The sequence below is a fragment of the Rhinatrema bivittatum genome, chromosome 13 (assembly GCF_901001135.1).
Source record: "Rhinatrema bivittatum chromosome 13, aRhiBiv1.1, whole genome shotgun sequence".
Taxonomy (NCBI): Eukaryota; Metazoa; Chordata; class Amphibia; order Gymnophiona; family Rhinatrematidae; genus Rhinatrema; species Rhinatrema bivittatum.
The window spans coordinates 22,705,870-22,732,047 of NC_042627.1; the positions used below are offsets into that span (position 1 = coordinate 22,705,870).

General features: G+C 45.3%; 1 protein-coding gene across 1 annotated transcript in view; it reads left to right on the plus strand.

Annotated features, from left to right (window-relative positions):
- Positions 1-26,178, plus strand: part of MYO9A (myosin IXA) — a 324,407-nt gene that overhangs the window by 204,614 nt on the left and 93,615 nt on the right. The window contains 3 exon segments of the mRNA XM_029575878.1: positions 15,066-15,146; positions 16,366-16,476; positions 21,469-21,591. Of these exon segments, the coding sequence (XP_029431738.1) occupies positions 15,066-15,146; positions 16,366-16,476; positions 21,469-21,591 (315 nt within the window).

Below are 26,178 nucleotides of genomic sequence, written 5' to 3' on the forward strand. Positions count from 1 at the left end.
CAGAGGCAGAGCAGGCTGAACGGTTGGAAGGTGTCATCGCGTACCGGGCAGATGCGCTGTACGATGGTCTCGGCGGTATCTGCCAGAAGGCTCCTCTGGTTGCGCAATTGGTCAGCAGACCCGTCTTCTAAGGCGCACTTGGGCACATTGCCTTTCAAGGGCAAGTTGCTTTTTGGAGAGGACCTTGAGCAGCTTATTAACTCTTTTTGGGGAAAAGAAGGTTCATAAGCTGCCTGAGGACCATCCGAAACAATCTAGGTCGTTTACGCCCTCCCGTCCTCATTTCCTGGGTCAACGGAGATATACGCCTCGTGGACACTGTGGCTCTTCTAGAGGTTATTCTTCCCGGTCTCAATCTTGGTCCCAGCCTTTTAGTGGGTGCAAGCCCTTCCGCGAGGGGGCCTCTCAGCGTGCCACCTCCAAGCATGCCACCTCCAAGCCCGCTTCACAATGAAATTCAGTCGACCTATTCCTCGGTCTGGGAGGTTGTCTCTCCCTATTCTTCGAGGAGTGGGTCAAAATCATGTCGGATCAGTGGTTTCTCGAGATTGTTCTAAACTGTTACGCCTTAGAATTTTCTCGAAACCTGCTGGACCTCTTCGTTGTCTCCTTGCAGCCGTCTCAAGCGGGAGGTGGTGGACCAGACACTTTCCAGACTCCAGAGTCTGGGCGCCATTGTCCCAGTTCCGCAGCAGGAACTCAGCGCCGGCCAGTATTCTATTTACTTCGTGGTACCCAAGAAGGACGGTGCTTTTTGTCCGATCTTGGACCTCAAGAGGGTTAATCGGGCCCTCAGGATCTCATATTTTCACATGGAGACCCTGAGAGCGGTCATCGCGGCGGTTCATCCCAGCGAGTTCCTTGCCTCTCTCGATGTGGCCTACTTTCACATTCTGATTCACCACCATTACCAGAAGTATCTTCGCTTTCACATCCTCAACCGGGGCTTTCAGTTTCGGGCGTTGCCCTTCAGCCTCGCCACCGCACCATGCACCTTCACCAAGATCATGGTGGTGGTGGCGGCTGCCCTCTGCCGCGAAGGAGTCCTAGTCCACCCCTATCTGGATGACTGGCTCGTGAGGGCCAAGTCAGAGAGTCACTGCCGACAGGCGGTGGATCGGGTTCTAGCTCTCCTCTCCTCCTTGGGATGGATAGTCAATTTTCCCAAAAGCAATCTCCAGCCTTCCCAAGTGTTGGAATTGTTGGGGGCCCGCTTCAGTACTCAGATCGGCAAGGTGTCCCTGCCTTGTGCTCGAGCCCTCAAACTAATCGATCAGGTGTGGAACCTTCTCTCGCTTCCTCTCCCAACAGCATGGGACTACCTCCAAGTTCTGGGCTCAGTGGCCCCCACCATCGACCTAGTCCCTTGGGCTTTTATGCATATGCGTCCATTACAGAGAGCTTTGCTATCCCGTTGGCAGCCGGTGTCAGAGCAGTTTCACATGGTTCTCCCACTTTCGGTCTCTACCATCGCTGCCTTGCAGTGGTGGCTTTCGCTCCCTCATCTTCTTCGGGGAATGCCTCTTCAGACTCCACAGTGGCTGGTAGTGACCACAGATGCCAGTCTCTCCGGCTGGGGAGCAGTTTGCCAGTCCCAGACCATGCAGGGGATTTGGTCGCCAGTTCAGACTCTGTGGCACATCAATCGGCTGGAGGCCCGGGCGGTGCGTCTGGCGCTTCAGGTGTTTCTACCCTTAATTCACGGCAAAGCGGTGAGGGTACTATCTGACAACTCCACCACGGTGGCTTATATCAACCGCCAGGGGGGCACTCGCAGTCACCTGGTGGCTCTAGAAGCCAGCCGTCTCTTTGCCTGGGCAGAGCGCCATCTGGATTGCCTGGTGACCTCCCATATAGCGGGCAAGGAGAATGTGCAGGCCATTTTCCTCAGTCACCAGTCTCTTGACCCAGGAGAGTGGGAACTCTCGGACGAAGACATGGATCTGATCGTCGACAGGAGGGTCCCCCTCACCTGGACCTCATGGCGACCTTGCGCAATGCCAAGGCCAACAGGTTCTTCAGCCGCTGGAGGGAACACTTCGGAGGACGTGGATGCTCTAGCTGTCCCCGGCCCACAGACGTCCTTCTCTACGTGTTCCCTCCGTGATCTCTGGTGGGAAAAGTTCTCCGAAGAATAGAATAGAACTCCACCAAGGGCCAGTGGTTCTGGTAGCACCCGAATGGCCTCGCAGACCGTGGTTCGCGGACCTCGTCAACCTGGCAACCGACTGGCCTCTTCGGCTCGGTCATCTTCCTCGCCTGCTTCGGCAGGGGCCTGTATTTTTCGACCAGGCTGATCGCTTTTGTCTAGCGGCCTGGCTTTTGAATGGCGACGTCTGAGTCATAAGGGCTATAAAGAGGAAGTTATCTCCACTCTTATGTGGGCTCGCAAGCAGTCCACTTCGCTGACTTGTGTACATGTTTGGAAAGTTTTTGAGTCCGTCTGTGCGGAATCGGGTGTTTTGGCGTGCTCTGCTCCGATTTCGGTGGTACTTTCTTTCCTCCAGAAGGGTCTCTCCAAAGGTCTCTCCTTTGGTTTTGTTGTGCATACAAGTGTCCGCTCTCGGAGTCCTTCTCGATAGAGTCGACGGTCAAACCTTGACGGCTCACCCGGACGTGATTCGGTTCTTGAAAGGCATCAAGCACCTGAGGCCGCCCAATCGCTCCACTTGTCCGTCATGAAGTCTTAATCTCGTCCTTCGGACTCTCTGTACTGCTCCGTTCGAGCCCCTCCATCAGGCTACAGTGAAAGATCTCATGCTCAAGGCGGTTTTTCTCGTATCTATCTGTTCTGCTCGACGAGTTTCGGAGATCCAAGCGTTATCCTGTTGGGAACCCTTTTTGCGGTTTTCCGATTCTGGAGTCTCTTTCAAAATGGTGCCTTCTTTCTTGCCGTAGGTTGTTTCAGTCTTCCATGTCAACCAGTCGATGGAGCTCCCAGCGTTCTCTCCAGAAGAGGTTGCGGGGACCACTGGGGGCCGACTTGATGTTAAACACATTTTACTCCGGTACCTCCAGATTACCAACGACTTTCGGGAATCAGATCATCTCTTTGTCCTCTGGAGTTGTCCGAATTGGGGCAAACCAGCCTCTAAGGCTACCATTGCCCGGTGGTTAAAAGAAACAATTTCCTCGGCCTATCTTTGTCTAGGTTGGGCGGTTCCTGAGGGCCTACCCTAAAGGCTCATTCGCTGCGTTCTCATGCTACTTCCTGGGCGGAGAATCAATCTGTTTCTCCGCAAGAAATCTGCAGGGCCGCCACCTGGACGTCCCTGCATACTTTTGCTCGATACTACCGACTGGATGTGCAAGCACCAGTCTTTGGTTCTTTTGGTAGGCAAGTGCTTCGAGCAGGACTGTCTCGGTCCCGCTCGGTTTAGGGAAGCTTTTGTACATCCCACGGTCTGGACTGATCCGGGTACGTACAGGGAAAGGAAAATTAGTTCTTACCTGTTAATTTTCATTCCTGTAGTACCACGGATCAGTCCAGATACCCTTCCCTGTTTGTTCTTTCATGCCATCCACTCAAAGCTTCTTTTATTGCAGATTTTCGGAAGTTGGTACTTTATTCTTCTCCAGAACACCGGACGTTTACACCGGAAGTTTTGGTTGTTGGGGACCAAGTATATGCAAGAGCGTTTCTCTCTACAGAGTTCCTTGAAAAGTTGTTGAGTTGCTCAATTGAGTTTTATAGTTACTTGCTTGATCCTGTTATTGTTGGGTTTTTTTTCTGCTTTGACCATGGTTATACTGAAGGGCTGCAGGGTAGGCTCTGTCCTGATATAGGATATCCTTTCAGTTTTGGTCTGTCTCCATCTGCTGGACAGGAGGCTCAACCCACGGTCTGGACTGATCCATGGTACTACAGGAACGAAAATTAACAGGTAAAAACTAATTTTCATTATCCAGCTAGAGTTTTGAATATCCCTGATACTTATTTGACTAACCTTTAGCCGGAAAAGTCATCATCCAGCTAAAAGCCAAATAAGTTAGGAGGACAGGGACAGGGTGAGTTGGCCGAATAACTTATCCAGCTAACTCCTTGCTTCCATATAATCTTGCTTCAAAAAGCCGCCTTGGGCCTCCCTCTCTTTCTCCCCCCCCCCCCCCCCCCAATCCCAACCATAACGCTACTACTTTCCTGGTACATTTAAAAATGCCAATCTTCATACTGAACTGTGGTACCAAGCTACCGTGACTCGGGCTCAGCGCTTTCTTGTGTTGCCATGTCAGCTGAAGACTGGCATTTTATAAAGTATCAGGAGGTTGGGTTTGGGAGATGAGGAGGAAGGTGCAGAAGCTGGTCCTGGACCACCTCCAATTTCACTTTTATAATTCTTTTAGAGGAGTTTGGGATGCAGTAAGGGGATGTTCAGCCTGGCAGGGCCTGTTGTCGCAGCTTGGATGGTGGTGAGGTTCAGCCCCATAAAGTACCTTTTTTTTTTTTTTTTTTTTTTTTTAACAGCAGCACCATTTAACTGACTACATTTTTTGGAATATAGCTGGTTAAGGCTAAAATTATTCGGCCACATGAGACCAGATAACTTTTAAAACTAACCGGTAATCTATCTAAAGGTAGCTGGATAACTTTAATTAAGGATCTTCAGTGGGATGTTTATCCTGCTGAATATCTAGGATAACTTATCTGGCTAATTTTAGCCGGGTAAGTTATCTGTTCTGCTTTTTTTTTTTTTTTTTTTTTTAATATTGGCCTCTTTGAGATAGATATTCAAATGTAATCCTGCATATCCGATTAATGTAGCAGGAATGTTTGTACCACTGAATATACCCGGATAACTTTAGACCTGCTCATTAGCTATCCAGCAAAGTGGCAGCCACTCAGCGCTGCTGGATATTTTTACACCAATAAGCTGGATGTCCGAACTTATCCGCCTAGGTGGCACTGAATATCAACCTCTACGTGTTTAGTGTTCTAAAATCTGGGTAAATCTGTTTTTTGGAGGGGTTTGGGGGGGGGGGGGAAGAGATTACTGTATACAGTTTCACTCTTCTTTTCCAGGATACAATGGGACATAAGTTAAAAAATTATTACAGTAGAAGCAATTCAGCCTATTTCTATTGGTACAGAGCCATCAGATATCTCTACTTCTGATGTCTCAGTTGGGATAAGAGGTTTGTTTCATGCAAAAGGATTACAAAACCATGTTTCCAGAAATCAGTAAATCGGGAAAAAACTGAATGAGAAATGTTTCACTAAAGCTTTGACCTGCTAGATTATAAATATTGCCTTGTTCAGCGCCACCCTGACAAACTGCACTGAAGGGGAGAAGTATTTTTGACAGAACACTATTAGTCATTATTATTTAGTTCTGTCATTGTGTGCATCATCTACATATGTAAATGGCATAAGAAAAACTGGTTAATTTTTCTTTTTATGCATGTTAATTTTATTTATTGTAAAACCTTCATGACCGTAAAATTGGTAGCTGCTGTCTAGTAAGTCAGGTTATAAAATGATGAAATTGGGGATGACCTTGGGGCTCCATGGCAATGCCATGTGCTATCATGTGGATGACCTGGGTCTACATCATGCCTTCTGTCTCCTGGGTTGGCTGAAGATGTAGGGGGATATCAGGCATCGTGCAATAGTGACACCTAGTGGCCGGATTTAGGGCCTAGGATTGCTAGGTTCTAGAAGGAGCCTTGGTATGAGGTTCCTAGATGAGGATGGTAGCTATAATGACTGAGCTAAGTAAGTTAGGAGGTGGTAGTATAAAGTAAGGAACCAAATCCCTGGATAGTTACAAATGAAGGTTTGTGGCTCTGTAATCCAACAGAGGCCGGTTCCAGTTGAGCTGGAAGCCTGAAAGAGCAGAAGGAAATTGCCAGGCCAAAACAAAACTATATTGAAAGGCATATTCCGTAAAAGTCAGTACATCACAGATAAAAGATTGAGCAGGGGTTTGGCTCCATGGCTCAAAGGAAATCCTGGTAATTTTCCTTTGTCATTGTTGCTCTGAATTTTTCCAGAAAGGGAAAACTCTTTTGATGAAAACATCTGCTGTTCATAAGTCCTATAAGAGCTATTTGCATTTCACTTGGCATTTTTGAATGTCAAATGCCTGAGAAAAAATAAAAAAGTCTCCCTTTCTAAAATGTAGATTTTCTATAGTTTTGACTTCTTGTGTTTTGTTTTGGGGTTTTTGTTTTTAACTTGTAGCAGGTTTCTGGAAGTTGATGCATTTATTGTATAAAGTCACCATATCCCTCTGATTTAAAGCACCATCAGTGGGCATTTTCTTACTTGATTGAATACAACTGCCACTACTTAATTCTATACCAATACTAGACCTATGCATTACCTTTATACTCTGATATCGCTGGAACATTGTCTTTCATAAACTAACGTTTAATATCATGGAAAGCTGAAATGATATAAATCATCTATATCTTTGAACAACTGATCTTCAGAAATCATCAATTGACCATGGGGGTCAATTATCAAAAAACCGGCTAACTTTAGGAGTTAACTGGTTAAAGTTTAGGAGTTGCTGGTTTAAAGTTTAACCCCCTCCCCCTGCCCTCTGTGTCTAGCCAACTTTAACCAGCTAAATGTGCAAGATGCACACATTTTAGCTGGTTACAAATGGACAGGTTGGTGGGAGAAAGTTAGGTGGAAGCACTGACACTGATTTTTAGCTGTAACCACCCAGTAAATCTAGATACTGCAATAGAAAGCCCAAATCTAGCAGCCATCCACCTTCCTGATATTAAAGAAAAATGTGTCCAGTGCCTGAGCCCCATTTCTCTCCTGGTACGCACCTTGAAAAAAATGTCTTCCTCCCACCTCCCCACCCTCACTCTGAAACTTATGTTCCTCTAGGCACCTAACAATAAAACAGAGTTGCCCCAAGTTACCCCTCCTGAGCATCCAACCCAAAAAAGAAGAGGAGGTCTGATCTCCCCTCTCTTCCCCCATCTCAAAAGTATTAGGTCTACCTCAACTTCTCCCTTCGCCCAGTCCTCAACCTTGTGAAGACTTTTTTTATCTTTTCCCTCTTATTTGATCCACACAAATAGAAACATGATGGCAGAGTAAGAACATATGGCCCATCCATTCTCCCCAACCATCCAATTAATTTAGCATTATAATTCTCATCACTTCCCTAAAGATCCCCTGTATTTATCATATGCTTTCTTGAATTCAGATACTGTTTTTGTCTCCACCACTTCCACTGGGAGGCTATTCCACACATCCACCACTCTCTCTGTAAAGAAATATTTCCTAAGATTACTCCTGACTCATGACCCCTCGTTTTAGAGCCTCCTTTCCATTGTAAAAGGTTCACCTCCTCTGCATGGAACCTTTGAGATATTTGAATGTTTCTATCATATCTCCCCTATCTTGCCTTTCCTCAAGCAATAACATGTTTACATATGCTTTAGAATGAAGAGCTCTGACCATTTTAGTAACCACCTTATGGACAAGAATACATCTATTCCAGTACAATGCTAAAGAATTTATTTTCCATGTAATATTACAAAATTACATGGAGAAGGCCACACGTCGAACAAGCTGTCAGTGGGCTTTGCAAAATCCATTACATACAGTCAGTCTTATATACTATTTCTACATACAAAGTCAATATGATTAAGCAAAATATGTCATCAGCAATTTATTTCATCTTGACCAACCACAGTCTCATCTCTGCGTTTTATTTCAGCAACATTTGTCTTAGGTCATGATTAGTCAGATCAGCATGACCTAGGTTCTAATTATAATTATCTACAAGCACAGCACATTTTGTAACTGATGGAATATACGTTTTTCTCACAGGACAAGCAAGATGGTAGTCCGCACATATGGGTGACATCACAGGATGGAGCCCAATCATGGAACACTTTTGTCAAAGTTTCTAGAACTTTGCCTGGCCCCTACTGGGCATGCCCAGCATGGCACCAACCCTGCAGCCAGCAGTGGTCCCCCTTCAGTCTTCATTTTTCTGTGCAGCAGTATCCACGCAGTTAAGGAGCTCCACAGAGATTCCTGACAGGAATTTTCCTCACTGAATTATTAAAAAGTTTCATACCCCACAGGGGTCCCTCCTTCAAATTTTTGACTCTGCGGTACTCCGGTAAGTCTTTTACCCGTTTTCGGTTGATTCCCGTCGAGTTTGGCCCTCGCGGCTTACTGGCCATTGACCGTACCGCGGCTCAAGTTTTTCATGGCCATGGCGTCGGGGTTCCGTCAGTGCCCGGACTGCAATCGCACCATGTCCATAACCGACCCTCATAAAGTCTGTGTAATGTGTCTCGGATGTGAGCACGATGTCCTGACCTGCACCAAATGTGCCCTAATGAAACCAAAAGGTCACAAGGCCAGAATGGAGAAGATGGAACTTCTCTTCCGTGCTCAAACCCCAACGCCGTCCATTGCATCGACGTCGTCAGAACCGGCACCATCAACTTCGCGCCAGTATCGACAACTGGCCGGTGACCGTCCGGCATCGACGACTTCTCGGCTTTCAACTCCCTCTATTCCCCTTCAGGACTGAGGGGATCATAGAGAGCGACATCGGAAGTCTCGGACCATCAAGGGAGCGAAATCATCGAGCTCGCCATTGTCCAAGCCGCTGTCGAAGAAACCCTGTCCAGAAAAGGCACCGACCTTTTCGGCGACTGGGCAACCCTCGCCCAAAAGGGGATTGGGAGCTGCGACTCCGCCTTTAAAGGTGGTCCCTCCGACTATGCCTCTGCCTCCTTCTTCTGTTCCAGAGCCAGGGCTGCTTGCTCCAGGTCTCCGAGAACTGGACCGGCTGGTTCAGGAGGCCATCGACTCCAAGTTCTTCCGGCACCGACACCGGTACCGATCATGGAACCGACCGCTGACCCGATTCCGGCAGCGTTGGCACCGCTGCTCTCAAAAATGGACGTGCTCATAGCCGCTTTTCCACCAATGAATCCCGGGTCACCGATGGCTCCGGTGCCCTTTCCACTTCCTTGTCATCGGGAGGGGAAACACCATTCCGCATCCCTCCATCTGGAGTCCTATCGATGCCGATACATCCATCGATGCCAATACGTCCCTCGATGCCTTCATCGGTGCCTCCAATTATTCCTTCGATTCCTTCGGAGCCTAGACCAGGACCTTCAGGGATTCCACCGTCCCGTCCCCCTAGGGCTCCTAGAGGGACAGATGCCGATCCCTACAATACCTGGACAGATGATTCTTCACCAGACACCGAGACCTGCCTTCACCACCTTCTCCTTCTGAAAGCAGAAAGCGTTCTCCTCCAGAGGACCTTTCCTTCATAAACTTTGTGAAGGAGATGTCTGAATTGGTTCCCTTCCAATTACAGACCGAACAAGATGACAGGCACCAAATGATGGAGCTGTTGCAATTCCTGGATACTCCCAAGGAAATAACCTCCATCCCTATTCACCAAGTTCTTCTGGATCTCCTCAAAAAGAACTGGGAACACCCTGGCTCTATTGCTCCAGTCAACAGGAAGGCTGACACCACTTATTTGGTTCAGTCAGCCCCAGGCTTTCAAAAATCTCAATTGGATCACCATTCTGTCATCGTGGAATCTGCCCAAAAGAGGGCAAAGAGATCAGAACCTCACACTTCCTTTCCCCCAGGCAAGGAGCAAAAATTTCTAGATGCCATTGGTCGCCGTGTCTTCCAGGGCTCAATGCTCATCTCTCAAATCGCCTCTTATCAGCTCTATATGACCCAATACAACAGGGTCTTATTTAAGCAGATACAAAACTTGACAGACTCCCTGCCTCAGCAATTTCAAGATCAGCTCCAAACCCTAGTAAACAAGGGTTTTGAGACGGGCAAGCATGAGATAAGTTCATCTTACGATATCTTTGACACTGCTACCAGGGTATCTGCAGCTGCTATGTCGGCGAGAAGATGGGCCTGGCTCAAGTCTTCAGACCTTCGCCCTGAAGTGCAGGATAGATTATCCGACCTGCCCTTTGTAGAAGACAGTCTGTTCGGTGAACAGATTCAACCAACGGTGGTGGAACTCAAGGACCCTCATGAGACTCTGAGACAGCTCTCTCTGATGCCTTCTGAGTATGCCTCCAAGCAGCCATTCAGGAAGGATACTAAAAAAGTCGTTCTTCTGTCCAAAGAAGTCCTATCCACCACCGTCCAGGACTCGTTCCACGAGACCTTTCCAAAAGGTCCAGTCTCATCAGATACGAAAACAAAAGCCGCAAGCAGCTCCTCAGCCGGGCCCTGCTTCCGGTTTTTGACTCTTGCATAGAAAGCAGCAGCCAGCTTCCAATGCCTCAGATACCAGTGGGAGGTCGATAAGTGGCACACATTCACCTCAGACCAGTGGGTCCTCGCCATAATCTCTCAGGGTTATCACCTGAACTTTCTCTCCATCCCACCGGACTCCCCACCTTGGCTGACATGGGGAACATCCGACCACTCACCACTTCTGGAACAGGAGGTCTCCCTCCTCCTTCAGTCCAGAGCAATAGAACCAGTACCCTATTCCCAACGAGGCCTAGGATTCTATTCCCGGTACTTTCTAATCTCCAAAAAATGAGGCGGCATTCGTCCAATTCTGGACCTGTGTGCCCTCAACAAGTACCTCCAACGAGAAAAGTTCAAGATGGTAACCTTGGGTTCCCTCCTTTCTCTTCTGCAAAAAGGAGACTGGCTCTGCTCTCTAGACCTCCAGGACGCATACACTCATATTGCGATAACTCCATCTCATCACAAATACCTGAGATTTCTGGTAGGCCCCAAGACTATCAGTACCGAGTGCTTCCATTCGGCCTCGCGTCTGCACCATGAGTCTTCACGAAATGTCTCGTAGTAGTTACAGCCTTCCTCAGGACTCAAGGTGTTCACGTCTACCCCTATCTAGACGATTGGTTGATCAGGGCTCCCACTCAGCAAACTGCTCTGTCGTCCCTGCATCTTACCTTACACACCCTGATTTCGCTAGGATTTCTCGTCAACTATGACAAATCCTACTTAGTCCCATCTCAAACCTTATCATTCATAGGGGAGGACTTGGACACCTTGCAGGCAAAAGCTTTTCTACCTCGACAACGAGCTCTCACTCTCGTCTCTCTTGCACACCAGCTGGTGTGCTTTCTCATCCTACTGGGACACATGGCGTCCTCAGTTCAGGTCACCCCAATGGCCCGCCTAGCCATGAGAGTCATGCAGTGGACTCTAAGGTCACAATGGACTCAGTGCATTCAGCCCCTGTCGACCATTGTCCACGTTACCGACTCACTCCGTCAGTGTCTTGCCTGGTGGAAAAATCAGATCAATCTCCTCCAAGGTTTGCCCTTCCAGCCTCCAGACCCTCAAATAATTCTCACCACCGATGCTTTCAATCTTGGCTGGGGAGCTCATGTGGCCAATCTGCAGACACAAGGAAATTGGTCTCCAGAGGAAGCCAAACACCAAATCAATTTCCTGGAGCTGCGAGCAATCAGATATGCTCTCAGGGTATTTCAGGATCGCCTGTCCAATCAGGTCATCCTGATTCAGACGGACAACCAGGTGGCCATGTGGTACGTCAACAAATAGGGAGGGACGGGCTCCTACCTTCAGTTTCAGGAAGCTGCGCAGATATGGGCGGAGGCCCTCTCCCACTCGATGTACCTCAGGGCCACCTACTTGCCGGGAGTGGACAATGTGTTGGCAGACAAGCTAAGTCACGCCTTTCAACCGCACGAGTGGTCTCTCAACCCCTTAGTGGCGGACTCGATCTTCCAACAATGGGGTTACCCTCATATAGATCTCTTTGTAACATGTCAAAACCGCAAAGTAGAGAACTTTTGCTCTCTTTCTCGCAGCCAACACTCACAACCAAGAGATGCATTCTCCCTCTCGTGGGCGACAGGTCTCTTATATGCATTCTCTCCAATTTCACTTCTCTCAAAGACTCTCGTGAAGTTATGTCAGGACAAGGGAACCATGATCCTGATAGCACCTCACTGGCCTCGCCAAGTGTGGTTTCCAATACTTCAGGATCTCTCCATTCACAGGCACATTCCCTTGGGAAAGGACCCGCTTCTGATTACGCAAAACGACGGGTGCCTGCACCACCCCAATCTGCAAGCCTTGTCCCTGATGGCATGGAAGTTGAAAGGTTAATCCTTCAGCCACTTAACCTTTCTGAATCAGTTTCCCCTGTCCTGATTGCTTCACAGAAGCCTTCCACAAGAAAATCTTATTCTTACAAATGGAACAGGTTTCAGTCATGGTGCTCTTCTCAATCCCTTGACCCCTTTACCTGTCCAATCACGAAGTTTCTGGACTATCTCTGGCACTTGTCTGAGTCAGGTCTTAAAACTTCCTGCATCAGAATGCATGTTAGTGCGGTGGCCGCCTTCCATAAAGGTATTGGGGATGTTCCTATATCAGTACAACCCCTTGTAACACGTTTTCTGAAGGGTTTGCTTCACCTCAAGCCTTCACTGCATCCTCCAGCCTCTTCTTGGGACTGAACCTGGTTTTAGGAAGGCTCATGAAACCACCATTCGAGCCTCTCCAATCCTGTGAACTTCGCTATCTCACATGGAAAGTGATTTTCCTTTTGGCAATCACTTCAGCTCGCAGAGTTAGTGAGTTACAGGCCCTAGTTACCTATCCACCTTACATTAAACTTCTGCAAGATTGGGCAGTACTCCGCACTCACCCTAAGTTCTTGCCTAAGGTAGTGACAGAGTTTCATCTCAATCAATCTATCATACTACCTACCTTTTTTCCCAGACCCCATTCTAATCCAGGAGAGCAGGATCTGCATACCCTTGACTGTAAACGGGCTCTAGCGTTCTACCTAGACCATACAGCTGCCCACAGGAAAAGCACTCAATTATTTGTCTCTTTCAACTCCACCAAATTGGGGCAGCCTGTGGGTAAGCAGACTCTCTCCTCCTGGTTTGCAGACTGCATATCCTTTTGCTATCAGCAAGCAGGCATTCCACTTCAAGACCGTGTTAAAGCACACTCTGTGAGGGCCATGGTGACTTCACTAGCACACCTATGATCGGTGCCGTTTCCTGACATTTGCAGGGCTGCCACCTGGAGTTCTCTCCATACCTTTACAGCCCACTATTGATTGGACAAGGCCAGAAGACAAGATTCCATCTTCGGCCAATCTGTCCTGCGTAACCTATTTACAACTTGACGTACCAACACCCTTCCGCCTGCCCGTTAGGGTTCAGGATGCCCTCTACCAAATTCTACCCCAGTTGTTGTGCCTGTTGCACGTCTTGGGTACATTTGGTGCATGTACGGACATGCTCAGCTTGGTACTCATCCATATGTGAGGACTACCATCCTGCTTGTCCTGTGAGAAAGCAAATGTTGCTTACCTGTAACAGGTGTTCTCACAGGTCAGCAGGATGTTAGTCCTCACGAAACCCGCCCGCCGCCCCACGGTGTTGGGTTCGTTACGTTTCTTATTTTATTTTTCGGCACTTCCTGTAGCTTTTTAAACAAGACTGAAGGGGGACCCCTGCTGGCTGCAGGGTAGGTGCCATACTGGGCATGCCCAGTAGGAGCCAGTCAAAGTTCTAGAAACTTTGACAAAAGTGTTCCGTGATTGGGCTCCATCCTGTGATGTCACCCATATGTGAGGACTACCATCCTGCTGTCCTGTGAGAACACCTGTTACAGGTAAGCAACATTTGCTTTATCTAATTAGGTAATCTTGATTTTTTACTCTTATCTTTGTTCTTGAAACATATCAAAAATCAGTTTTAATGAGTATAACTTTAAAGACTATCGTAAGCGGAATTGGATAGAGAGGTACAATAAAGCTGTTTCATCACCATCACCCCCCAGACCTCCCCAAAGTTAATCCCAAGCCAAGCCAGCAAAACTTCCCGCTGACCCAGCATCCAACACTGCTCTGATAATAATGCTAATGACAATGGACAGGTAAGGGGAGGTTATCAAAGAGAGGATTTAACTGGGTAGAAATCAATTTTCAATCCTATCGACCCAGTTTGCTAAATATAACTGCTCAAATGTAGACCAGCTATATTAGATGAATTTTCAGTTGAACATCTAGCTGATTTTGTTCAGCTGATAATTTTGCTAAACATAACCAGTTAAAGTTAACTGATTGTCTTTGCCGTTCAGCCGGTGTTTGAAAATCTACCCAATGTCTTTTTTTTTTTAAATGATGTTTCTCCATTTGTCTCCCAAGGTATCTTGACTGTAGCACTACCAGTTTGCAGATTTACCTAGTTGGGAAGGGCTTTAATATATGTTTAATAAGCACCAGTTGGAAGAATGTTTACCAAACCCCACTTAAAATGGCAATGCCTCCTTCTTGAGGCAAAAAAATGCAGCTTGCTGCAAATAGGAGTCTAGGTTTTATAGGAAGCCATTTCCTCATATAAAGCACTGTTTTACCAATGGAAATGGCTTTGAAAATCACTCTGTGTATGGCAAGGGGGACGATGAAAAGGAAATAGGGAAGAAGAGAGAAACAGCGACTTAGTTGGAACCAGAGGCGAGTGGTGTTATCAATGGCATCATAGGGAGAGCAATTTTTAAAGGTTTTGATGAGGGTAAACGTGCGTTCACCCTATCCGGCCTGTGCAGGTAAAGGTTTCACAGCGCATGGAAGGAAGAGCGTAGTAGGGCTCGGTGTCAGGGGAAGAAAACTACACACAGTGATTTTATTCTGCCGCAAAGCAAGCACGACGTCTGCAGGTGCTTTTATACCCGTGGCATCCGTGCTGCTGGATTTTCAAAGGGAGAATCTCCACGGGGAGGTTCCCTTTGAAGATGAGTCTGCAGGGAAGCCTGCCAGCTGTCTTTAGAATCTGAAAACTGCCCCCATCACGTTAGATAGAGAAACTTTCTTCCCTTGATTCCACGCTCTGAAGTGGAGTGTGTGACGCTCGGCCTCTAGCCTGCTAGCCAAGATTCCTCGTACCCACTTCAGTTTCTCATGCTGACCTGGAGAGCTCTCACTCCAGTCCATATCTCAATGCTCGTGCAGACTTTAGAGCAATGGCTTCTCCCTTAATCTGTCTTGCACTGAATTTTTGTGTCTGTTTAGGATCTGCTTGATGTAACTTTTTACTTTCTTTTATAGACCTCTCTCAATAAGCTGATGGAGACTCTGGGACAAGCAGAACCTTATTTTGTCAAATGCATTCGTTCCAATGCTGAAAAGGTAAATGCTCTTTTGGTTGGATGGTACTGTGCATAAAGGTGCCCAGAAAATCTGGTAAAAATTTCTCACCATAGTGCTCCATCCCATAGTGTTTGATAGCCATAATAACTTTTCACCACAACTCTTCCTTTATTTATTTATAGCAATAATAACTTCTGTACTGCATGCTATTTTATTTATTTATTTATTTATTTATTTATTTAAAGATTTTTTATATACCGGGGCACGTTAGAAAAATCACCTTGGTTCACAATTTAACGTAACATAGCAACAAGCTTTACAATAATTTAAAGTATAGTAACGAGACAGATAACTAAATCAACTTGAGAAGAATGGTTAAATAAATAATTCGAGAGGAGAAATGGGTAAATAAATAGCTCTAAAGGAGAGCATAGGAAGAGGGAAATTTTAACTATTAACAGGGTGGCAGGATGTAGGCGGTGTAGAGGGAAGAGGGGAGGGTGGTAGGAGTGGGAACCGGGATGTATGAGGAGGCGGGGATGAGAAGAGGGGGGGGGGTTGGGGAATTATTAAGAAGTGTAGAGGCATGTCAGTCTGAAAGGGCGTGTCTTTGGAGTACTCGGTTAGTCAGGGTATGCAAGTTTGAAGAGCCAGGTTTTAAGATTCTGTTTGAATCTTTTATGGCAAGGTTCCTGGCGTAAGTGGGGTAGCATTTTGTTCCAGTGGGAGGTGCCTGCTATGATGAATGATCTTTCTCTGATTGTGGTGTGTTTGATGATTTTGGGGGAGGGTGTCAGGAGTTTGGCTTGATGCTGCTTTCTGGTTGGTCTAGTAGGGGTGTGGAGATGGAGATTTTCAGGGAACCAGTGCATATTTTGGTTGTGAATGGCTTTGTGTATGAGTGTAAGGGATTTGTAGATTATTCTGGATGTTATGCTAGCACTAATAATCTCTTTGCATAGCTCTCCTTCCTGGACTATGTAGTGGCATATTATTAAAAAATTGTACTAAAAGTTGTACTAAAAGTTTCAAGTCCACATATGATCTAGCAAACTAGCATAAAAGCACTGAAACCATAAAAACATACACAGCAATCTCATCATAGCTCAAATTTCCATACAGTAGCCAGTAGATAACTTCTCACCTCATTTCTTTTTGCGTATATCTATTTGTATTGCCTTGGATGTTACTTTTGTACTGTTAGATGAAAGTTTATTTGTTATACTAACTGCTATCTCTCTCTCTCTGTCTCTCTCAGCTTCCTCTGAGATTCAGCGATACACTGGTGCTAAGACAGCTGCGATATACTGGCATGCTGGAAACTGTACGAATTCGGCAGTCAGGCTACGGCTGTAAATACTCTTTCGAGGTCAGACATACCTTCTTGGTTATATATTAGCTTCTGTATAGACCCAGGTATACCTAGGGCTACATATTGGTAATATTATATAGACCCAGAGGCGTATAGAAGAATATGAAAAACAAAATCAGAACATGAAAAATTTGTAAATTAGGTATACCTACCATACATCTGGATTGCATAGAAGTCATTACTATTACAATAAAAATACTGGTAATTATACGTTTGTGAATTTAGAGCAGACACACTTAGAGCTGTACTATGATGAAAGTACAAATTCATATTCAGAGTCAAGTTTTACTATTACAGTTAAATCAGCTGGAAGAAAGCAATACCGAAGTTGGGTAGAAAAAAATGCCTTTATAAGGTATGAGCTAAATTAATAATAATAACTGTATAAAAGTCAGGAAACAGAGAGCAAGATTAAATGGTCAGCTTTTCCGAATGGAGAAAGGGTGTTAGTGGAGTGCACTAGGCGTCTGTATTGGGACCTGTTTTATGTATTTAAACATTTTTATATACCGGCATTAGTTGTGGACATGCCGGTTTACAGCAAAACTGGTTAAACTTGGAAATTTCATTTTAACAGGGGAATCAGAACTGGGAGGAGGGTAACAAGAAGTAGAAGAGAAATAACAGTAACATTAACATGGTTCCTCGGTGTGGAGGAGAGAGGATAACAAAATATGGTTCCTCAATATGAGGAAGAGCGTTTTATTTAGCATATTCCTAAAGATCTGTAGACTGGAACAACAAGTGAGGTAACCAAATTTGCAGATGACACAAAACTGTTTTGCTTCGTAAAACAGCAGCAAATTGTGAAGAACCACACAAGGATCTTGTGAGACTAGAAGACTGGGCTTCTAAATGGCAGATGTAATAAAATGTGGATAAGAGCAAAGTAATGCACTTGGGGAAAATTAACTCCAATTACAAGTGCATGATGCTGGGCTCCTTGTTAGGAAAAGGACCTCGGATTCCTTATGGACAATACCTTGAAATCGTTAGATCAATGTGCAGCAGTGGTCAAAAAGGCAAACAGAACGTTAGGAATTATTTGGAAAGGCTTAGAGAACAAAAATGAGTTGTGGAGCCTCTAGAAAAGTTCAGAAGGGTGGCCACGGCTTGGCAGTGCGCCGGGACCCATCTGTGAGGTAACAGATCAGAAATTCTCCAGCAGCCCCATGATCCGCGTCTACTCACTCTCCTGGAATTCGTTTAGTTTTCTTATTTCCTTGACCATGGTCATCTAGCAACTCAACTGACTCCTTTTCAGGCTTTTTTTGTTTTCAGTATACTTGAAAAAGCTTTTGCTACTTGTTTTTAGCTCTAATGCAAGCTTCTTTTCACAATCTTTCTTAGCTGCTTAATTACTATTTCACCTTTAGCTTGCCAGTGCTTATGCTTGTCCATATTTTCCTCATTTGGGTCAGCTTCTCATTTTCTGAATGATGCCCTTTTGGCTTTAATTGCCTCTTTCACCTCACTATTAATAAATGATACTGCAGTAGCTTTTCTTAGAATTTGCCTTCCAATGATTATATCAAATGTTATTACATTACAATCACTCTTGCACAGGTCCTGCATTCCATTCGGATCTAGATTTAATGTCGTTCCCCCTCTCAGTGGTTCCATGACCAACTGCTGCATGAAGCAGTCATTGATGGCATCTAGGAGCTTCACTTCCCCTGCATGTTGTGAAGTGACATTTACCCAGAAAAAGCTCAGGAAATTGAAGTCTCCCATTATTATCGTGTTGCCCATTTTACTAGCCAGTCTAATCTCTGGGGGATCACATGTCTGTTTTGTTTCTTTGACCCAATGATATTGTTATATAAATAAAAGGTTTTTAAAAAAAAAATTTTTTTGGTTCTTAAAAGATTTTGTACAGATTGTGCAATTGTAATATTTATTATTGATACTTAATATTTTACAGCCCCTGAAGCAGCCCTTTAAGAGGCTGAAACTCGGCCAGAGTCGGGCGCCTCTATTGGCATTTTTAGGACAATTTAATAAAGGAATTTAATAAAGTGTTTTATGTATTTGGTCAGTTTCATCGTTTGTTTGCATCCTGGTTTTAATTGACCAACTTCCGTGTTGTTTTCTTGGACCGTTGTTTTAGCGCCATACATTCCAGACTTATTTTTCAGACTTCTAGCATTCACATGCAGACATTTTAAAGTAGTTTTATTTGAATTTCTATTTTATATGTACCCACAACCAACTTATTATCAGATGATACAGGTAGTTTGGAGTCATTTTTATCTGTGTGCTCTGTATTTAAATACATCTTGGTTTTTTTCAGCTTTTACAACTACTTCCCTGTTGAGATATTCTAATGTACTTAGGCCCGGATTTTCTAACGTCTCAGACCTTAGAAAATCCGGCGGTAAACAGGGGTGAGGGGGCGAAGCGGGGGGGGTGGGTGGGGGGGCCGGTTTTTGCACCAAATAAACTGCACCATAAAAGGTGTAGTTATTCACGCGAAACTGGTGGCGATAAAGGTTCTTACCTTTCGCCACCAGCGATGTCTGCGCAGCGTCGGCCCCGGTGTCGCCCCAACTCCTCCTCTTCCGGGGCCGACTCCGCCCCTTTTGAAACTGACCCCCCTTAGTTTGCCACTATCCTTTGAATATCCCTCCCTCTGAATCATGTGCTGCTAAGTGTCTGTCTGCCTTCCTTCATGTCCTAGCTCCAAAACTACTCTTATCTCCTTTTTGAAAGTTAACACAAGCAGCCTGATTCCACTCTGGCTAAAGTGGAGTCCATCCTGTTGGAATAAGCAAAACGAGGAGAAGCAAAATTAAACCCGTGTTCCTTAAGGAAAAAGAAAAGCCAAACTTAAGAAATCTGAAAATATAACTATCTTTGTGTTACCTTTAATGGAATGGGAAATTTCAGTGCAAAATGTAAAGTTCATGGCACCTTAGCCCAGTAGTGGCTGGTTCAGTGATTTGGGAGTTCCACTTAAACAGAGGGGTAAAAAATTCAAAGCTGTTTTTGAGCTAGCCTAGAGAAGTGTATTAAACCAGTCCAGAAAATAATCCAAGCTGAATCTAGGAGTTTGGTTTTTTTTGCAGCCATCCACCTCCTTTTTGATACCACCAGATTTTTTTTTTTAAATGTGTCAGACTAACAAGGTTTGCCGAATTTCTGGAAGAACTGACTTTTTCTCACTGAAATTCTAAGCAAATGCAAAAAAAATGTCGCATAGAAATGCCATTATAAATCACAAGCATATTAGCACTATTGAAATAAAGGAGCAGAAAGAACTGGCAGTCCACTGTGGCTATCCCACACTCCTGTTGTTAATGTTTCCAGTTTAACTGGCATACTATGGTAGGCACATATTTTGAATAATGATCAAGCACAATTGGGAGGCAAGCTATGGAAGACCATTAATAAGTATTTTATCCCTTTTAATAATAAAGTACAGCCACCATGATAAGAGAAGAAAGAAACGTTCAGCTGAAGCTGAAGAAAAAGTGTCTGTAGGCAGTTTTGTTTTTTTTGCACAGTTTTGAAATAAAGCATCTTTTGGACTGGAATTTAATTTCCTGCAACTTCAGGAAGGTCACGTGACGTCCTTAGAAATACAAGGCAAGCCAAAAGTTCAGTGGGGCTATACATGAAAGAGAACTTGAAGAATCAAGCAAAAACGTCAAGATGTTTTTTTGCATATTTCTGCTTATGTGATTTTTTTGGTTTTTACTGTGGACTTCTTTCCCTTCTAAAAGTTGCAGGAAATTAAATCTTTGGGCATACCATGCGATTTCAAACTTGTGTTAGCAAGCAACCTGATTTGCTAACGTTTTGCTCAGAACTTAAATGTGACCTTTATTTTCCAGCCAGTTGAAATTATCTGTTTATCTAGACACCACGGGGTACGTTTTCAGAAAGATTAACTCTAAACAGTTTTCCCTGACTGAAAGGTTATATTTAACTGTAAATTCACAAGGTGGCCAGATTTAGTCAGTCAGGGAAGAGAAGTGCTCTGGGGGTGTTTCCAGGGCAGGATCATGACTCAGTTAGTGCTAATTTAGCCACAAAAATAGCAGTCCTAATTCTGGCTAGTCAAATTTTGACTAGCTAGGGTTCAGGTAAAAATTCAGCCAAAAATTGTCCTGAAGATAACCGGCTAAAAGGAGCTGCTCAGCAGCTTTTTGTCCTCCATAGACACAAAATAGGGGAAGAGTTCCTTGTGAGGTTCCTTCTACTGCCGGGAACGTCCATTTTGTGCTAGAACATCCGTTTTAGTGATGTCCTCTTATCCAGTACTTCCCTGAGGGGGTGAGAGAAGCTGACAACTGCTGGTAAGACAAAGAGAGTGATCCCAGCAGGAGCTTCACGCATAACGACTTCTGGAGATAAGCTGGATCTAAAACTTATTGTCCAACTAAGCTGGCTGCACAATTAGTATTTCCTCGCTTTGGTCATGATGGATAAGAGGATATTTTTCAAAAGCCATTTTCCATGCAGAAATGGGGGGAGAGGGTTGTATTTTTTTCTTTTTTTTTTTTTTAAAATTGCCCACCCTATCTGCCTCTACGCATGTCCTTTTACCTGCAGTAGGGGAGAAACATTCTCAGGGCAGGGTTTGGCGTTACACAAAAACATTTGAAAACTTGCACGTCTGTAGTTTTAATCGGAAAACTCCCCCGCACACAACAGCAGACATAAAATGTATGTGTCTAATTCTCCCTGGACAGTTCGCAAGGTGAAAGTGCATGCATCTGCGAGTAAAACGTGCCTACAGCCGGTCTGAATCTTGCCCCCTTATTATAAAAACATACGAGGCTGCTGCTTCTATGGGCTGCGCTGCAGGCTGGAACTTGGTAAAAGAACAGATTGATTTGCATATATCAGCGGCTTTAAAGGTTAAGTTTGTGGTGGAAAACAACCATCCCTGCCCCTTCCCTTCATGAGACGTCCCTTGCTACTTCCACTGGAAATGCGGCAGGTCCTTCTTTATTTACACTCAAAATGCCCCTCATTTTGCAGGATTTTGTGGACCATTTCCGGGTGCTGCTGGCGCGACACACCGTTCCCTCCAAGCGGACCATACAGGAGTTCTTCTGGCGAGGAAAACACAGCCCAGACGATTACCAAGTGGGAAGAACCATGGTAAGGGTGCCAGCAGTGCTTATCTCTCGCTCTGCAATAGCATAAAGCTAATACAGAGAGAAATGGTATTGCAGCAGCTGATTAAACACAGATTTGTGTGTGTGAATGTAAATATACTCGTCTGACTATATATATATATGCTTTGTAGGTTGATTGCTGTTTTAGGGATATGACTGAAATTTCAAGTTAAAGTGTGTGTTATAGAGTGAAAAACTGTAGTTGTGCCAAGTGTCACATGAGCTCTAAAAATGAAGGGAAATCAAAGTAAAAACAGTGGTGACCAGCTGTCGAGGGAAGAAAATACCCAAGCAGGGTGTTCTGAGGTCCTGGGAAGGGAAACCTCTAGTGGGGTTAGTTTTTCCCAGAGTCCGGGGACCAGCAATTGACCAATTGGTGAGAAACAGGGGAACCTAGCAAAATAAATCTATGAACATGATCAGCCCAGAAATGCATCAGGATCCAGAGTATCTGCGAATGTCTGTAACATACAGAGTAACTTCATAGATGTCAAAAAAAAAAAAAAAGGAGGCCCAGCCGATTGAAGCAGGAGGCCTCATAACTGGGCCAGGTGTGCTGCAGCCAATGGGGCTCCCTGGCTGATTTAAATCCAAGCCAGGAGCCAGTGAGAAAGGGGGAGGGGTAGCAGGGCTCAGGATACAATACAGGGTGGGAGAGGGAGTGGTTGCACATTAGCCGACAAGGGACCAGAGAGCCCACCTCCACGTGCAGCTTCCAGCAGCAAGCAACTCGCCTTCCACACGCAGCTTCCAACGCTCCTGGGCAGAAGATACAACCACCGGGTTTGCTCACCGGCGCATAGGGGGGATGCTTTGGTGTTTTGGGGAGGGGCCTGGGCACCAAAGACTAGTCATAGGGGGAAGCTTGTTGGGGCGCATGAAGCGGGGTGCTTGTTAACCTATTAATTGGCAAGGGGTGATGGATATGCATGCAATGCATGGCGCAGACCCGAGATGGTGGCCGGTCTGGGGATGGCCCACAAGGGCGGCCTGGCATAGATAAATAAATAAGCGTGGCCTGCAAGGCCGGCCGGGAGAGGGGCGAGGCGGCAGCAGCACACTGCACGGGGAGCGGCAGTGCCCACGGCGGCATTCCCGGAGCGGAAGGTTGGAGGGCTGCCGCCTCACTGGGACAGCAGCAGCAAGCAGGGGGGGGTAACAGCACGAAGTCTTGCCGGTGGGGGCGTAGGCCATTTTTGTAGAAGGCGAATGTTAAGCTTGCTTAAAGTATTCCTGGATGCTGATGTTTAAGTTCATGCTTTTGTATGGCTGTGGCCATTTCATCCACTCAATAAAAGAGCATTGTGGACCTTGGATCATCATTGTTGGCAAGGGGGCGGGGTCAGGGCAGGGGGTGGGATGCCCAAAGTTAAGACCTAAACTGTCTGCCCAGTCGTCCCTGCCTGGACTGTGCTAACCAAGGGTATCTCTCAGCTTTCAGTTGTACAAGAGCAATCTCTGCAGGTGGTCAAACATTGCCATCCCATCCTCAAAATGGACCAAATGTTTGGAGCTTGCTCATGTATCCTTGAACCTGGAATGGCAGCATAAAGAGTAGAAAAATTATCCCAGAAGAGTGTGCATTTTAATGGAGGCAACCTGCAGAACCTTGAGATCAGAAGATCTTGTATCTGCTTGATATAAAGGGAGGGATAGCTTGGTGGGTAATGCAAACCTTAAAGTTGTCCTAGGTATAATATGAAAAGTAGAGACGTGAATGAAGCTATTTTCAGTTTGCTCCGAATACAATGAACTGAAAATGGGCTTTCGTGAAAATAACCGGGTATTTTTGTTTGAGTTTTAAATAAATAAATAAAATAAAGATGGGATCCAGCCCTACCCTACTGGGCTGAACCAAGCCAAGTAGGCGTCTCCCTGCCCCTCCCACCACCACTTTCCTCCCCAGAAACATGGGCCAGGGACCTCCTTCTCTGGCTCCCACCTACTTCCTTGCCATGAATCCAAAATAAAAAGGGTAGGAGCAAGCCCATGGCTCCTATCCTGAATCCAGATCTTTAAAAGCAGGGCCGGCATCATTGTTAATGATCCAGGCTGGGCATAGAAGCAGTGGATTTGCCCCTGCCCTTCTTATCCTTTTAATTCCAAACCTGCAGCAAGGGGGGGGGGGGGCGGTAAACGGGAGCCAGGGAAGGGAGATCCTCACCCCTTTTCCACCCCCTGATTTTTTTTTTTTTGGCTCACGTTACGTGCATAACACTCGCATAAATCGCGGCTTTTAAAAACCACATTGCTCCAGCATGGCCCACACGCTCACGTATATGGGCAGTTTTGCATGAGAAATGCTTTTGAAATCGACCCCCATTTTTAAAAGCCCTGTAAATTTGCGAACATACCTAATTTTATCCCTGTTAATTATCTTGCGCAAGTGATATTAAAGGTGCTTATTGGATACTAGAGCTTGGGTGGGGATGTCTGGATGCGGAAGTCAGGCTGAAGAAACAGGAGGGTCTCGGTGACCCGGAGAAGGACTGGGCGAACCGGTGGAGCAATTGGTACAAGTGGCAATTTCAATTAAGTTCGCATGTTTTAAAATATGCTGACGTTTGTGGGTGAATCCCAATTTATATGAGGAAATCCTACTTTATTTTCACATGTAAAATATATGTATGTATATTTTTAAAACAGGAAAAGTATGTGTGCTCAATGCTCAGGGACTGTAGGTATTTCTCTGCCCCCCAGAGAGTTTACAATCCAGGTTTATACCTGAAGCAATAGAGGGAGAAGTGCCTTGCCCCAGATCACAAGCGGCAGCAGTGGGATTGCACCTCTGGCTTCCTTGGTTCGCAGTCCACAGCTCGAACCACCAGGCTGACTCCTCCACTTCACATAATAAGTGCCGGGATAGCTTTCAAGCAGCTATGTGCACAGTGGCATATATGTGTGTATCTGGTCATGCGCACATTTACGACGGTATTTTGTAACCTGCGCGTATCAGATAAACGTATAATAAAATACGCGTATCTTTTTCCTGCAACAATCACACATATGTTTACAAATGCCACCGTGCACATGGTTGCTTGAAAGCGATCCCAGCAGAAGTGGAGGAGTCAGCCTGCTGGTTCGAGCTGTGGACTGCGAACCAAGGAAGCCAGAGGTCCAATCCCACTGCTGCCTCTTGTGATCTTGGGCAAGTCACTTCTCCCTCTATTGCTTCAGGTAAAAACCTGGACTGTAAACTCTCTGGGGGCGGAGAAATACCTACAGTACCTGAATGTACCGGTAATCCACTTCAAAGTGCTGAAAAACAGAATATAAATGAAATAACAAAGCACTCCCCCCACCCCCACCCCTCCCAACATATACAGACAATTCCCAGAATATGCTCATGTTGCTAATGTTTGCTGCTAGAGTTTCTATCAGAATAAGAAAAAGGAAAGGGAGTATCCTCTATTGATATCGACCCCATCCCTCTCTGTTCTTTTCCAGTAAGTGTGGGGAGTACCTTTTCTTGATGCCTAGTTGGCACTTTTTGCCATAATTTTCTCATCACAGTTAAATAACCAAACCACTTAATAGGGTGCCGGTATTTATTAGGGTCTTTTCCAAGAATGCGTATCATTGATTTTGTTTCATTCAGCAATTAACGAAGGTTGAAGGGCTTTTTCCATTACCAAGCTGAATAGCTTAGTCAGTTTTGGAGCTAACTGTGATTATATGTTTTGTATAAAATAGAAGAGGGAACCCATTCTCTTTGACTTCCCTCTCGTTTCATAATTTCAGTGGCTTCTCTAGCCTCCGTTGCAAGTAGCACATCAAGGTAATTGTCCTCCATAGATAACTTTGGGCCAGATGTGCCGAAGGCTTTCTCTCATTATGTGTAAGGAGAAGCCTTGTAAATAAAAGCTTATTTCACCCTTACTGTATCTAAATTCAGAGCTGTCCAGGGGGGGCAGCTTTCAGCAGCTCACCTATTGCAAAGTGGGTGAGTGCCCATTTGTGTGGCCGAACCGTGTGGCTAACTTTCAAAGGAAAGCTGGCAGGGTACTTTGTCTTTGAAAGCTGCATGCAAGTACTTACTACAAACGGTGCATATGTTGCACCTGCTATTTTTGCAGTCAGATCAAACCGCATTCATTTGAAAATCAAATGTACACGTGCTGTTTTCCTCTCTATCCTGTCTAAACAGTCTTCCCAGGACCATCTCTTTTGATTTTGTTGTTTTGTTGTTTTTTTTTAAACCCAGCTAAAAATGCACACATTGCGAAAGTCTGTGCTTATTTCTGCCTCTGTAAGGGAAGCAATTTTCAACCAGGACAATCTAGCTACGTTATGCAGCTAATGACCATTGAAAATTGTTCTGTAAACCTCCCCTTATACTTAAGATGCGTATAGGCCTAAAAGAAATTTAAATTTCTGGTTAGCATCATATAACCGTTAAGAGAGAGAGAGTCACACAGTCTCCATTCTTTCTCACTCTTATAGAGAGTCAACCTAGTCACATTTTCTCATGACTTGATGCCTTCCTGTACTTGAGCAGGATATTCCTATAATCATTGTCTTGTAAGTATATGTAGTTACTCGTGGTTGATGCAAAAAGCTGAGCGCTGAA